Here is a 15,045-nt window from a genome sequence, read left to right as displayed (position 1 = left end):
AATTTAGATTTTCCAACTGAGAAATCTATATTCAAAGAATTCGAGAACAAATTAAACTCTCGTAAGGTGCATAGTTAGTCCTCACGCATTCAATAAAAAACAAATCATTACTTCTTAGGTTCCTCTGTGGAACTTCAGGTTAATAAGGAGACATCTAGCATTATAAGACGGAATAGGCTCTTCAAAGTTTAATCTGCGCAGAGCAAATTTTATGAAGGTCTTTTGTACCCGTTCTAGCCTCTTTATATGGCAATCATAAAATGGTCTCCATATAAACACAGCGTATTCTAACGTGGAACGAACCATCGAGGTGTAAAGAAGTTTTAGAGTGTATGCATTCCGTATGATTTAGCAATTGCATGATTTATATGATCATGAAACATAAATTTGGAGTGAAAAATTACTCCTAAATCTCGTATTTTAGACTGCGTAGCCAGTTTAGATCCATTAATATCATATGATGTAGGAATTAATGAACGGGATTTTGAAAAAGTTATGTGAAAACATTTAGTAATTGTTTCGTACAGGGGCATTTTCTCGCTGTGCGTCATAAATGTCGCGCAGGGGAGAATGCGCCTGCACGAATAAGTTTACCGTTTTAAAAATATACGTTGGAGTGGAACATGTCATGGCTTGCCATGATCAAAACTATTGCGCATTAGAATTAAAAATAACGATTCGGATTGAGCGAATCGTTCTGTTTAGTCAGTTAAGAATTGAACGCGGTGCCAGCAAGTTGCTAGAACGGTTGTGGATAAAATAGTAGTGTGGTTCGCAAATACATTATAGTACAATTATATATATATCAGAAATAACAATACGTGTTGAGTGCTAGATTGGTGCATAAATAAAAAGGCTTTTTTTTGGCCTTTGGCCTTTTTCCCTGTAGATATGTGCGTTTCATTTCATATGGTATGAGTGCAGTTGCACACACTTCTACATGCGATAGTAAGTACAAAACATTATGGTCCGTGTCGAGCCGGATCAAAGCCAGTTGAGTGAAAGAAGTTTGTTACTGCGTAATTAAAACGGCTGCTCATAAAAAGTGTTTAAGCATTCAAGCGGTCAACAAGTGTATGCGTAAAAGCAAAGCAAAGTTTGATAAAATTCATTAATTAAATATATTGAAGCTAAAATTTTTTGGAAAGTTTCTAAATCACAAGGTGAGCGTTAAAATAATAGATAAATAAATTAGTTACAGTCCACTGAGAAAATTCGGTAGAATTTAAAAAGATAAATTGAAAAGTGCGTGCGTGAAAAAATAATAATAATGAAAATGATGGTAAAATGTATAATCATAGTTGGAATTTGTGCGCGAGTAGATAATATACTAAGCTATACATATATAGGGAGCATATACATATATTGCGAGGTAGAAAATGACACATAGTGTCCGCGTCGGTTTAAGATATATGTAAAGATATAACGGGGCATATGTGAAACATGTTGAGATTCGTTTGAGTGCGCAAGAAATATATGTATATATTTTGAGAGTGTAGAAAATAATACGCAGTGCGCATGCCGGTAAAATGTATATGTAAGGATATAACGGGGCGTAGGTATAAGCATGCTGAGATTTGTCTCGAGTGCGCAAGTAAATATTGCATTGGAGCATTAAAAAATAAAATACATATTATGCGCAACGGTTTGAAATATAGATATGTATAGTTATAATGACGTGATGGTAGTTTATTAAAAAAGAAGGAATTTGTCTTTACATATATTATGAGTATTGAGAAAATATTGTGCGCATCGGTTTAGAGTATATATGTAAAGATACAAAGGAGCGCTTGTGTAAGGCTATTGCGATTTGTCCTAAGGGCACGAGTAAATAATATATTGGTATGTACATATATTATGAGGGTTGAGAAAAATATGTTGTGCGCATCGGTTTAGAGTACATATGAAAAAGAGAGGGTGTGCATAAAAGGAGAATAGTCTCAATTTGGTGAAGTTTTGATTCTGTTGTGATAATGGGATTTGTGCGTTTGTGTGACCATAGGCTTGTTCGAGATTCAACTGCAGCGTATTGCGTGTTTTTTCTTCTTGCTATTGCTTTCCTTTCTTGTGCATTCAAAAAGGAAAAAATTTGTAATTCGTTTACACAGTAGGTGCAAGATACTTGCTAAGATTTATATATTGTAATGAGGTTGCCTTTGTTGTTCTTTCTCGAACAAGTCTTAGGTGGCAAGGTGGAAAATGTAGTGAAGAAAATTTTTGTATCATGCAATAATATTGAAGCATGTAAGTTTGGTGTGCTAGACATGAGTGTACATCAAATATAAATGAACAAGATTACATGCGAGATAATAAATTAAATTGTGTGCGCAAATTTTTGCTTACTTGGATGCTTGTGTTTGTGTGCTTGGATGTGCGTAAGAGCAGGTATTTGTATGTAGCACTTTGATGGTGATAGTTTGTGAAAGAAAACCGTTGGCAAAAAGGAGGGCAGGAGATAAATTTCAATGGTGAGATAAGTTGAGCTGTTATTGGGGCTTAAATAGAAAATATCTTTTATGCATAAACAAAAGATGAGCTTGGGGCAAGATTTTATAGTAGTACATGTGTACTGAGTGGGCTAGTGTACCTGCAGGTGTTTAAAGTCTTTCGGCAATTGCATGTTTGAGTTGGCACTAGTGATGGGTGAGCACGGTTAAGGCGAGCTAGAATTTTTCAAACATATATGCAAGCCGGAAGCATTGGTGCAAGCGCTTGAATCAAAGCTTAGTGGGCAGGTCAAGGTGATGGATTGAGGGCTTGGTGAAGACCATCATTAGGCGCTTGTTAAATGGAAGAAAATAATAAGCTGTGATAGCATAGTTGCACCCTGTGTGCGAAACTTCACTATTATTGATACCATATTCAAACATATTATTTTTTTTGTTTTCTTTCTTTAAGTTTCATATTTAGACATGGCATCTCAAAAGAAATTGAAGTCCTATGCAGCTACAATCCAGCGTGCGCTAGAGTTTGCAAATGACACTGATTTCACTCAAGTGTCAGTGGGCGAGATCAAGGTGCGACTTACCTCACTACGGATAGCATGGCAGGCCTATAACGAAGAGTATGCAGCTGTAATTGAGGATGTAGACGAGGAGGCGCTAGACCACTTCTGCAAGCAAAATATGGCAGTTGTGGAAACGATGTATTTTGAGGCGCATGCTAAAATGCAGACGGAGCTAGACAAGATGAAGCAAGATGAGGGGCTAGACAAAAATTCGCAAGCAATTAACGTGCAGGTGCAGATGCCTGTCCAACAAAACGACATTAAAAATACATGGGGCGAGTTTGATGGGGCATTGGTTAAATGGACAGGTTTTCGTGATCGGTTCAGGGCGGCTGTGCATGATAATGACAAAATAGATCCATCATTCAAATTTTTGTACCTGACTAATTCACTGGTTGGTAGAGCAAAATTAACGTTTGGTCAATGGCAATTTTCGGGTAATAATTATATTCAAGCTTGGGAGCGGCTGAATCAGATGTACGACCAAAGCTACTTGATAGGACGCGAGCATTTAAGAAATTTTATTCGGCTGCCGGAACTCAAGGGGCAGATAAAGGAGAACGACTTGCGGCGCATGTCCAATGTGACCCATGAGGTGCGTCGTCAACTCCAGGCACAAGGACTACCAGTAGAGCACTGGGATTTTTTCATGGTGCACATGTTGCATGAACGTTTGGACAATGAGACAGCAAGACAATGGGAGCTCGCAAGGAAGAGTGATACGCCAAAAGTTGATGAAATGCTAGCATTCTTGGACAAGCAAGCATTGGCGCTAGCAAACTCTTCGGACAATCGCAGGAAAATTGAATCGGCAGTAGTGGTTCCAACTTCAAGTACGAAAACGAAGAATAATGGTGCAAATGAAAGAGGAGCTAGAGTTAGCGTATCAACATCGGGCGCAAAAAATAGGGTATTAACATGTGAGGTGTGCAATGAAAATCACATGCTTTACCATTGCCCAGAATTCATGGCACTTAACTTGAAGGCCAGGAAAGAATTTATTGAAAGGAGAAACCTCTGCCCAAACTGTTTCAAAAGGGGCCATGGTGCTAACAATTGCTACCAGGCAGAGTGTTGGAAATGCCCTGGTAGGCCCAAGCACAACAGCGCATTGTGTCCAAACAGGGAACCAAAAAGGCAGGTAAACAACATTCAGCGCTATGCATCCAAGTCGAAACAAAAATTGGATTGACAATCAACTGGGGCAAGAAAGCGTACAATTAAGACGCAAAAAGAGGGCAAGAGAGTGCAAGACAAGGTGAGCGGTCGAGAGGACGCGGAGCTGGGGCCAAGCGAGAAAAAACCTAAGATAGAAAAAGAAAGTAAAAAAGCAATAGTAAATAATACTATGAATGATAATAAAATTGATTTGTCTTGTGAACAGTATTTGATGAATTTCAATAGGGGGAAAGAAGAAGCAAGGGCATTGTTGCCAACAGCAATGGTGATGGTTGTCGTAAATGGCATTAATTTTGGGCCGGTTCGTGCATTACTGGATACTGGGGCGCAGATAAATTTGATTACCTTTGTATTACAGCAGAGGTATGGCATAGACACGAAACCAATTACTAAAAAAATGGTTGGTATTGAGGCAGAGCCGTTCCAAGTGAGCAAGAAGGCCATAGTGTTGATTAGGCCTTGGTATCCATCTGGAGACCAAATTGGTGCAGAGTTTTGGGTTTTACCTAAAGAGAGCCAGTGGTGTCCCTTACTCCCTCCACTTGGTTCAGGGTTGGGTCCTATACATGACTCGTTGGGCACCAGGTTAGCCGATCCAGAATACTGGGAATCAAGAAGCACTCATATGTTGCTGGGGGCTAGTTTTGTTGCGAGAATTGTTACCAAGATAGTGCGCGATGGCATAAATGGAATAGCATTAATGGATACAATCTTGGGCATAGTCGTTTTCGGCGAATATGCACAAAGCATTGATGATGAAACTGGTGAGCTAGTATCAGCAGTAAATTACAAAGATAATAGAGAGCTAGACGCATTAATAACAAAGTTTTGGGAAATGGATCAGATTAATGAAAATTCAATGCGAACAGAAGAAGAAGAGAGAGTTGAGAAAATCTTCTTGGATACATATTATAGAGATAGGGATGGTAGGTTCGTGGTAACCATACCACTAAAAGAGATCACAGAGATTGGCAGTTCCAAAGAAATTGCACTCCGCAGATTTCTATATTTAGAAAAGCGTTTAGAAAAGGAGCCAGAGATTAGAGCGAAATATGTTGAATTTATGAGAGAATATGAGAAGTTAGGGCATATGAAAATGGTTGATAAGCATGTAGGGCAGAATGAGTTGACATATTACATCCCGCACCATTGTGTGACGAAAAAGTTTCGGGTAGTTTTTGACGCAAGCTGCCGAACTAACAAAGGTATTTCTCTCAATGAAATTCAGTTGCTAGGTGGAAAATTACAAAGAGATCTGAGCGAGATTATAACGCGGTTTAGGCGGCATAGATTTGCATTTAGTGCAGATATTAAGATGATGTTTAGACAAGTTAAGATCGCTAAAAACCAATGGGACATGCAGCGAATATTTTGGCGCGAGAGCAGAGAAGAACCATTGAAGGAATATTGGCTAACTGTTGTGACGTATGGTATGACATCATCGGCATATAATGCAGTTAGAGCAGTAATTCAGTGTGCAAGAGATGCAAAGAAAGATTACTGTGAAGCTGCTGAAGCAATTATAAATGATATGTATATGGATGATTGTGTTACCGGAGCTGACAGTGAGCAAGACGCTATGGCATTAGCGAAACAAATGGATAACATCCTGAGTGGAGCCGGTTTTACACTCAGGAAATGGAAATCGAATAGTAAAAAACTAATAAAGACCTTGCAGTCCGGTGAAGAGGAGTGCTTGTTTGAATTCGAGGACGAAACCAGGGTGCTTGGACTGGTATGGTTGATATCGCCAGACCAATATGCATTTGTAGTTAAGACACCAGACTTGCCAGGTATTATAACAAAACGAGTAGTTGTTAGCTGCGTGGCACAGTTGTTTGACCCAAATGGATACATCTCTCCAATAATTGTTGTAGGAAAGGTTTTGATACAAGATTTGTGGCGCTTGAAAGTAGAATGGGACGAAGAGCTACCATCTGAACTAGAAATGAGATTCAGAAAATATTGGGGCGAGATGAAAAAACTTGAAAATTTTAGAATTCCAAGATGGCTCGGTACTGGGATGTCTGAGAAGGTTGAATTATGTGGCTTTGCTGATGCATCAGAATCAGCCTATGGTGCAGTTGTTTATGCTAGAACGAAGGAAGCAAATGGGAATTTTAAATGTAGATTAATAGTATCAAAAACAAGAGTAGCCCCAGTAAAGAAGATGACGATTCCTAGGTTGGAATTGTCGGCATGTGAGTTATTGGCTAGACTGGTTGTTGAGGTTAAGAGAGCAATGGATTGGGGCGAGATCAATTATACGTTGTGGACAGATTCTCTAGTTGTGCTTTACTGGTTAGAAAAAATGCCCAGAGATTTGAAAACATTTGTAGCTAATCGCGTATCAGCAATTCAAGATAATACTGGGGCAAAGAGTTGGAAACATGTGGGTTCGGATGATAATCCAGCGGACTTATTAAGTCGAGGATTAGAACCCGGTGAGTTGGTTAATAATCGATTTTGGTTGGAGGGCCCAGAGTGGTTATCTTTTCCTAAGACACAGTGGCCACCTGATAAGTTTGAACAGGCTAAATCAAAAAATAATAAGGATGGGCAAGCAGAAATTAAGGTGCACATTGTAAATGTAGGTTATGAGGAGATGGAGATTTTTGTGCCAAAAATGGGGGGAAGTGGTGAGCTTGTTCCAATCACGAAATATAAAAGCAGGCTAGAAGGAATTTTGAATGTATTGGCATATGTAAGGCGATTTATAGATATAGTCAAGACAAAATTGGCGACTCGTGATAGGATAAGAAAGTCAGCAAAGAGGTGCAGGTTAAGGGGCATGAAATTGAAGGTAGATTTACCAAGCGAGCAAGAAAAATTGTGGGCAATGGAGTACTTACTGAGAAATTCGCAGGAGAAATATTTTCACAAAGAATTGGTATTGTTAAAAAAGGAGCACAGGTTACCGGAACATAGTAAGTTGGAATCACTACGACCAATTTTGGATAAAAGCGGGCTTTTGAGGGTAGGAGGTCGATTGAATGAGGCCAACCTTGGATATGAAGCAAAGCATCAGGTAATTGTGGCAAGAGGTTCCAGATTGGCTCACTTCATAGCCGATTATGCGCACAGACAAACTAAGCATGGGGCAGTGCAAGTAATGACACATTTTATTCGGCAAAAGTACTGGATTCCACGTTTGAGAGATGAACTCAGAAGATACTTACGTGGGTGCGTTGTATGTGTGCGATATAATTACAAGCTTGAACAACAATTGATGGCAGACCTACCAGCTGAGAGGGTGCAAACAGGTAAACCATTTCTTCACTGTGGGCTAGATTATGCTGGTCCATTTAATGTACGTGTGAGGGTGCGAGATGATTATGTCGACAAGACTAAATGTTGGGTTGTTGTGTTTGTATGCTTGAAAACTCGGGCTGTACATATTGACTTGGTGCTAGATCTGACAACTCAATCCTTCATTGCGTGTTTTGAAAGATTTATTGGACGGCGAGGTCGTTGTGCAAAACTATTCAGCGATAATGCGACGACATTTGTTGGTGCGAGCAAGACGATTAAAAGGGCTATGGATTACTGGAGAGGGCAAGAAGCGCTGGAACATATTGGTCTCAAGGGTACTGAGTGGCAATTCATGATTCCAGCAGCGCCACATCAAGGAGGGATTTACGAAGCAGCTGTAAAGTCAATGAAATTCCACTTGACCAGGATCGTGGGCCAGAAAACGCTGGCACAAGACCAGCTGGTGACGTTGTTAGTTGAGATTGAGGCAATACTGAATTCCAGACCTTTATATCCGCTGTCAGATGATCCAAATGACATGCAGGCATTGACACCGGGTCATTTTATTATTGGGGAGCCATTGATTTTGCCGCCTCCGTTTCTGGTGAACGATCAACCGACAAGTTTAGGGATAAGACTCTGGCAGCAAAGACAAACAATGCTACAACACTTCTGGAATAGATGGCAAACAGACTATTTAAACAGTTTACAGGAGAGAAAGAAATGGCGCAGAGAACATGAGAACATTAAGATTGGGCAGATGGTAATAATCAAAGCAGAGAGTTTTCCACCAGCCCAGTGGGCATTAGGACGAGTTACTGAACTGGTCCTTAGTAAGGATAAACTAGTTCGATCTGTTGTGGTGCAGACACAAACGAGCAAATTAACGAGACCCGTACAAAAGATATGCATACTACCAGTGGAGCCAGACATAGCAGAACAACGGTAAAGATGAAGCATCGGGGATAATAAATTATGTAGATATCTATGTATGCATATGTAAGCTTAAGTTAAGAAAACCGTAGGTTTTCGCTGGCACTGTTTCGTACAGGGGCATTTTCTCGCTGTGCGTCATAAATGTCGCGCAGGGGAGAATGCGCCTGCACGAATAAGTTTACCGTTTTAAAAATATACGTTGGAGTGGAACATGTCATGGCTTGCCATGATCAAAACTATTGCGCATTAGAATTAAAAATAACGATTCGGATTGAGCGAATCGTTCTGTTTAGTCAGTTAAGAATTGAACGCGGTGCCAGCAAGTTGCTAGAACGGTTGTGGATAAAATAGTAGTGTGGTGCGCAAATACATTATAGTACAATTATATATATATCAGAAATAACAATACGTGTTGAGTGCTAGATTGGTGCATAAATAAAAAGGCTTTTTTTTGGCCTTTGGCCTTTGGCCTTTTTCCCTGTAGATATGTGCGTTTCATTTCATATGGTATGAGTGCAGTTGCACACACTTCTACATGCGATAGTAAGTACAAAACAGTAATATTGAGTTGCAGGTGGTTTATTTTGCACCAACTGGCTACATTGTCCAGATCATTTTGAAGACTATGGGCTTCAGAAATACACGAAATTTTTGAAAAGATTTTCAGATCATCCGCATACAAAAGGAACTCAGAGGATAAAAACAGGAAGATACATCATTAATAAAAATAGCAAGAAGGAGGGGACCTAGGATACTGCCCTGAGGAACGCCTGAGGAGGCAATGAAGGGATCGGACGCACAATCATCAACAACGACTACACACTTGCGAAGAGAAAGATAGGATTTAATCCATGATAGGAAGGTTGAATGAAAGCCGACATTGGCTAACTTATCTATTAAAATTGAATGACTAACCTTGTCAAAGGCTTTTGAGAAATCTGTATAAAGAGTGTCCACTTGCTGCCGATCATTAAAAGCTGACACGCAGTAATCAGAGAAGACCGCCAGGTTGGAAACTGAGGATCTGCCAGACACGAAGCCATGTTGATTGCAGGAAATTAAGTGACTTACAGAGAAATACATCTTCTGTTTAACGATGTATTCAAACAGCTTCAATGTTGTTGATAATTTTGCAATAGGGCGGTAGTTAGCTACATTTGCTTTATTACCGCTTTTATGAATAGGGGTAATTGAGGCAAACTTCCACCCATCAATAAAAACTCCACCTCCAAGGGATTTGTTAAAAATAAGAAAAACAGGAAGAGCCAAAGCTCTACAGTTCTTAAAAAGATATGACGAAAAACCGTCCATATCAGGCTTCATAGAGGGTTTTATGTTATTCACTCCTACAACTATATCTTCTAAAGTGAGCACCAGAGAGCCAAAATTTATTGCGCTATTTAAATTGGAGACTAAATTAGGCTCTGATTGAGAATCGCTATCAAAGTTCGATTTGAAGAATTCCCCAAAGAGATTAACAGCTTCGTAAGTAGAACCTGCCCTAGTCTCATTGTAGAACACACCTGTTGGAATATTTGAACGAGCCTTCTTCGAGTTAACGTATCGCCAAAAAGACTTAGGGTTACAATCGATATACCTGTGTTCAAGTTGTTGATAAACCTGGACAGGATCTATCGCCACCGCCGCTACACCACCACCACATCATCGGCATCACCACCACATCATCGCCTCACCGCCGCATCCGCAGCAGCCATATACAAGAAAGAAAGGAAGGTAAATTTGTATCGCCACCCCCTAAACACACGCTATTGGTTGAGAAGTATAAGTGTTATTGTGAAGTACTCTAATAAAAACCATTTTGCATTATTGAATATTGGAATTATTATTCAAAAGTTTAGGGATTCGAATACAACTTGGACATGGCAAATTTGATGGAATTGAGGATCCAACAACTGAGAGTTGAGTTGGATAGCCATGGATTGGATACAACCGGCAATAAACTCGAACTTCAGGCACGACTACGAGACGCTATGGAGTCGGAAGGAATTAATGTGGATGATGATGTCTTTCATCCTGATGGGGACGAGACAACAAAAAAGATTGAAGAGAAAACACGACTTGAACACGATTTTGGCTGCAATATCTGCTCAAACAGCGACAGTGTCATCTCAACTGGCAGAACAGAAAACATATATGACATCACAAGTGGCATTCCAACAAGAATCGCAAGATACTCGTATAACAACTCGCATATCCTCGCAGCTGGAGGCACAGGAAGCAAAGGTATCATCAAAGCTTGAATCGCAGGATGCAAAAATCGCACAATTTCAGGCAAAAACCGATTATTTAATAGGTCGTATGGAGCAATTACAACTAAATCGCCCGGCTGTTCCAACGAGCAATCCCAAGGTAAAAACTCCATCATTTGACAGTTCTGTTCCTTTCCAGGTATATAAGATTCAGTTTGAGAACAACTGGAATGCTGAAGATAAAGTTGCTGCACTATTCGTGGCATTGAAATGATCTGCTGCTGAAATCCTACAGACTATTCCCGAGGGAGAGCGGAACAGCTACGAAGCATTCATGAGCGCTGTAGAGAGGCGATACGGAAGCAAACAGAGAAAGCAGATATACCAAATATAGTTGCAAATCCGCTACCAGAAGGCGAATGAGACTTTGCAGAAGTTTGCGTCGGATGTCGAAAGGCTGGCCCATCTAGCAAATGCGGACGCACCCGTGGAATATGCCGAGAGGGTAAAAATCCAGAGCTTTATAAATGGCATACAGGACGTGGAAACGAAGCGAGCTACATACGCAAACCCAAAGCTGACATTTGCTGAAACGGTATCCCATGCATTGACTCAGGAAACTGCCTCCCTATTGAGTAAACCAGCATACAAGGCTCATCATGTGGAAATAGAAAGACCAGAGTGGGTAAACACAATTTTGGCAGCATTGAAGTCTACGCAGCATAAGAATAATGATGCAGTCAAATGCTTTAAGTGTGGAAAGCCAGGGCACATTGCGCGTTATTGCAACACCAACCCTAACAGTTCCAACAATGTGGGTGGTCGTAAACGCAGAACAGAAGGAGGTGAGCAAATCTCCAAGACCACTCAATCGTTAAACTAAAGCAAGTCAGCCGCAAGGGGCGACAGCTGACTCCGCAATTAAATGCCCCATAATCTCTATCTTGCAGATTGGAAGAAGGTCAAGCAATCTTACTGTCGGAGGACATGTGGAAGGAAAGGAACGGTTTTTAACTGTAAATACGTGTGCATCTCATTCCATCATTCGATCAGATTTAGTCAACAAGGAGATAAGACCATTGCTTGGAGCAAGATTACGTACAGCCAAGGAAGAGGACACCCAGGTAATTGGAGAAGAAGAATGTGATGTAGCAATTGGGAACGTCACGGTACTACAAAATTTTATAGTGGCAGAGATTGTTGATGAAATTATAATTTCATTGGACTTTTTAATCGACCAAGGCATCAAGATCGATATGCAAAGCAAGACGATGCGATATAAGAACATGGATGTGCCACTTAATTTCGGCTACGAGAGAGGCTATAGCAGTAAACGAGTGCTGGTGGAAGAGAGTCAACAAATACCACCAAAATCCGAAGCAGTAATCTGGGCAAAGGTTGATTGAGATTGTGGGACAAACAAATTGTGAGTTGTCGAGGCAGCGAACAAATCAACACCGAACATACTTGTAGGGAAAACTCTGGCTATGACAAAACAAGATGGACGTATTCCGGTAAGAGTACTTAATGAGTTCAAGTCACCAATCAAACTGACCAAATAAGCTATATTGGGAAGATGCCAAGAAGCTGATGTAGTTATTAACTGTGAGTAGCTCCAGGAACACGTTTCAACCAGTAACACCGATCTTTCAAATGACGGAGGGGCTAGAGGAACACTATCAGAGTAAGGCAAAACAACTGTTCCTAAAGTACGCTAACATATTTGACTAAGATGGCTCCAAACCAGGCCGCACCAATGTTGTGAAATATCAAATTGACACTGCAGATGCGAGGCCGATCCGTCAAGCTCCTCGTAGTGTTCCGCTGGCGAAGCGGGAAGTTGTGAGTCAAGTCGTACAAGAAATGAGCGACAGCGGCGTCATCGAACCATTAGCTAGTCCATGGAGCTCACCGGTGGTACTTGTGAAGAAGAAGGATGGAAAAATGATATTTTGCGTGGACTATCGAAAGTTGAACGACGTTACTAAAAAGGATAGTTACCAAGAATTGATGATACTCTGGATTCGCTATATGGTACGAAATGGTTTTCCACACTGGACTTAAAAAGCGGCTACTAGTAAGTGGAATAAAAGGGGGAAGACAAAAAGAAAACAGCGTTCAGTGTCGGTGATGATCTTTGGCAATTTACAATAATGCCCTTTGGACTATGTAATGCACCAGCTACTTTCGAGAGACTCATGGATCAGGTATTGAAAGGACTACATTGGAAAACATGCCTGGTGTACCTGGACGACATCGTCGTATTAGGCAAAAACTTTGATGAACATCTTAAAAACTTAGAGAGAGTTTTCCAGAGAATAGCTGGCGCTGGTCTAAAACTAAGTCCCAAAAAGTGTTCGCTGTTTAAAAAGGAAGTAAATTATTTGGGTCACAAGGTAACGACAGAGGGCATCTGCACTGCGAATGAAAAGATAGAAGCTGTAAAGGATAGGCCAAGACCACAGAATTTGAACTAAGAAGTTTCCTTGGGCTATGCGCATATTACCGCCGGTTTATACCAAACTTTTCCAGCGTAGCCCATAGCCTCCATGAGGTTACAAAAAAAATAAAGCTTTTGAATGGAAGAAGGAGCAAGAAGTGGCTTTCCAAACATTAAAGGAGCGTTTGTGCACTGCCCCAAAGTTGGCATATCCGATTCCAGGAGCAAAATTTATTCTAGATACAGATGCGAGTGGATATGCTATAGGAGGCATTTTATTACACCTGGCTGATGGACGGGAGAAGGAAGTTGCATATTACAGACGTTCGATTGGAAAACCAGAGAAGAACTGTTGCGTTACATGGAGAGAGCTGTTGGCATTGGTAGAGTGCATTAAACATTTTCAAAAGTACTTCTACGGCCAGCGATTCCGCGTCAGGACAGATCACGCAGCACTGAAATGGCTCCTGCAGTTCCGTAATCCAGAAGGACAATTGGCTCGGTGGATCGAGCTACTACAAAGCTGCTATGACTTTTCCATTGAGCATCGCAAAGGTAGTACCCATGGAAATGTTGATGCAATGTCACGAAGACCATGTAGTTTGGAATGCAAGCACTGTTCAAAGGCCGAGGCTAAAGAAGACATTATAGATGTGCGGCTATTAACTATAACATGTACAGATGAATGGGACAAGGAACAATTAAGGAAGTGTCAGCTAGAAGGTACAGATCTGTCACATGTTACGCAAGGGTTCGAAAGAAACGAAAGATCAAATAGAGATGAGATGTCAGCAGAGAGTCCCATTGCGAAGTCATATTGGGCAGTGGAACAGTTTAGATTTGATATCCGGTTGCTTTCATCAAGTATGGGAGAGTGAGGATGGTCAAAGTAAAAGGAAACTGCTAGTTGTTCCAAGGAAACGGATTCCCGACGTTCCCAGTGAACTGCATAATGTTCCAAGTGGAGGTCATCTTGGAGTCGCGAAGACGCTCGAGAAAATTAAGCAGAGATTCTATTGGGTTGGTTGCCGTCAGTCGGTCACCGAGTGGATTGCTAACGCAAGGTTTGCAACAGAGCGAAGGGGCCCAAAACACGAAGTCATGGCCAGATGAAGCAGTATATTTCAGTTGAACTATTTGAAAGGACCGCCATGGATGTCGCAGGTCCATTTCCTACTAGCAACCGCGGAAACAAATACGTACTGGTGGTTATGGATTATTTCAGTAAATGGCCAGAGGTATACCCAATCCCAAACTGAGAAGCGGATACAGTAGCAGAAATGGTTATAACCGATTGAGTTGCAAGGTATGGTGTACCAACGGAGTTACATTCTGACCAAGGCAGGAATTTTGTATCAGCTGTGTTCCAAGAAATGCGTAAGAAGTTGGGCATTCGATAAACACGGACAACTGCATTGCATCCTCAGTCCGATGGTATGGCTGAACGTTTCAATAGAACCTTGGAGGAGCATTTAAGGAAAGTAGTAGACAAGTACCATAAGGAGTGCGATACTCACATATCATTATTCTTGATGGCTTACCGATCGGCAATGCATGTGACAACAGGCCAAACTCCCGCAAAGGTAATTTTTGGCATGACCTTCGACTGCCAGCTGATTTGAAGTTCGGGATAGATCCGATGCGGAGAGAAATGTCAAGAAATCCACTGATGTCTTGGAAGAAGAGCTGAGAGGGATACACGATCTTGTAAGGCAACGAACAAAGATTATGAGTGACAAGATGAAAACCAGATACGATAAAGTCGTTAATTCGGAAGGTTTTCAGGAAGGAGATTTGGTGCTGTTATACAACCCACAACGAAAAACGGGTTTGTCCCCGAAATTGTAGTGTAATTTGGAAGGCCCATACAAAGTTGTAAAACGGATCAACGATGTAGTGTACCGCATACAAACTATTGGCAAATCACGAAACAAAATGAAAGTGGTTCATTTGGAAAGGCTGGCAGCGTTTAGATCGAGAGATTTGTCTGATCGGGACGATCAGACTTAGGTGAAGGGCAG

The 15,045-nt window shown here is 41.0% G+C and overlaps 1 protein-coding gene across 3 annotated transcripts; it reads left to right on the top strand.

The window, feature by feature from the left end:
* Nucleotides 1-718: 718 nt before the first annotated feature.
* Nucleotides 719-4,393, top strand: LOC137240071 (uncharacterized). Of its 3 annotated transcripts, XM_067765989.1 has the most exons (3): nucleotides 720-1,074; nucleotides 1,164-1,372; nucleotides 2,899-4,393. In XM_067765989.1, exon 3 carries the CDS (start codon nucleotides 2,913-2,915, stop codon nucleotides 4,197-4,199), a length of 1,287 nt encoding a protein of 428 aa, XP_067622090.1. In that variant the 5' UTR covers nucleotides 720-1,074; nucleotides 1,164-1,372; nucleotides 2,899-2,912; the 3' UTR covers nucleotides 4,200-4,393. The 3 variants fall into 3 exon arrangements, with proteins under 3 accessions (XP_067622089.1, XP_067622090.1, XP_067622091.1); XM_067765988.1 differs by lacking the exon at nucleotides 1,164-1,372 and having other exon boundaries at nucleotides 719-948; XM_067765990.1 differs by lacking the exons at nucleotides 720-1,074; nucleotides 1,164-1,372 and adding an exon at nucleotides 1,490-1,842.
* Nucleotides 4,394-15,045: the final 10,652 nt, after the last annotated feature.

Source organism: Eurosta solidaginis, chromosome 2, assembly GCF_040869045.1.
Source record: "Eurosta solidaginis isolate ZX-2024a chromosome 2, ASM4086904v1, whole genome shotgun sequence".
Lineage (NCBI taxonomy): Eukaryota > Metazoa > Arthropoda > Insecta > Diptera > Tephritidae > Eurosta > Eurosta solidaginis.
The sequence above is the reverse complement of the archived record's forward strand: the minus strand, read 5'-3'. Positions and strand labels throughout refer to the sequence as shown.

Coding starts and splice junctions, on each gene's coding strand:
- LOC137240071 (XM_067765988.1), top strand. CDS start 915: ATGAGTGCAGTTGCACACACTTCTACATGCGATA. Junction 949..2,898: donor ACACACTTCTACATGCGATA/GTAAGTACAAAA, acceptor TCTTTCTTTAAG/TTTCATATTTAGACATGGCA.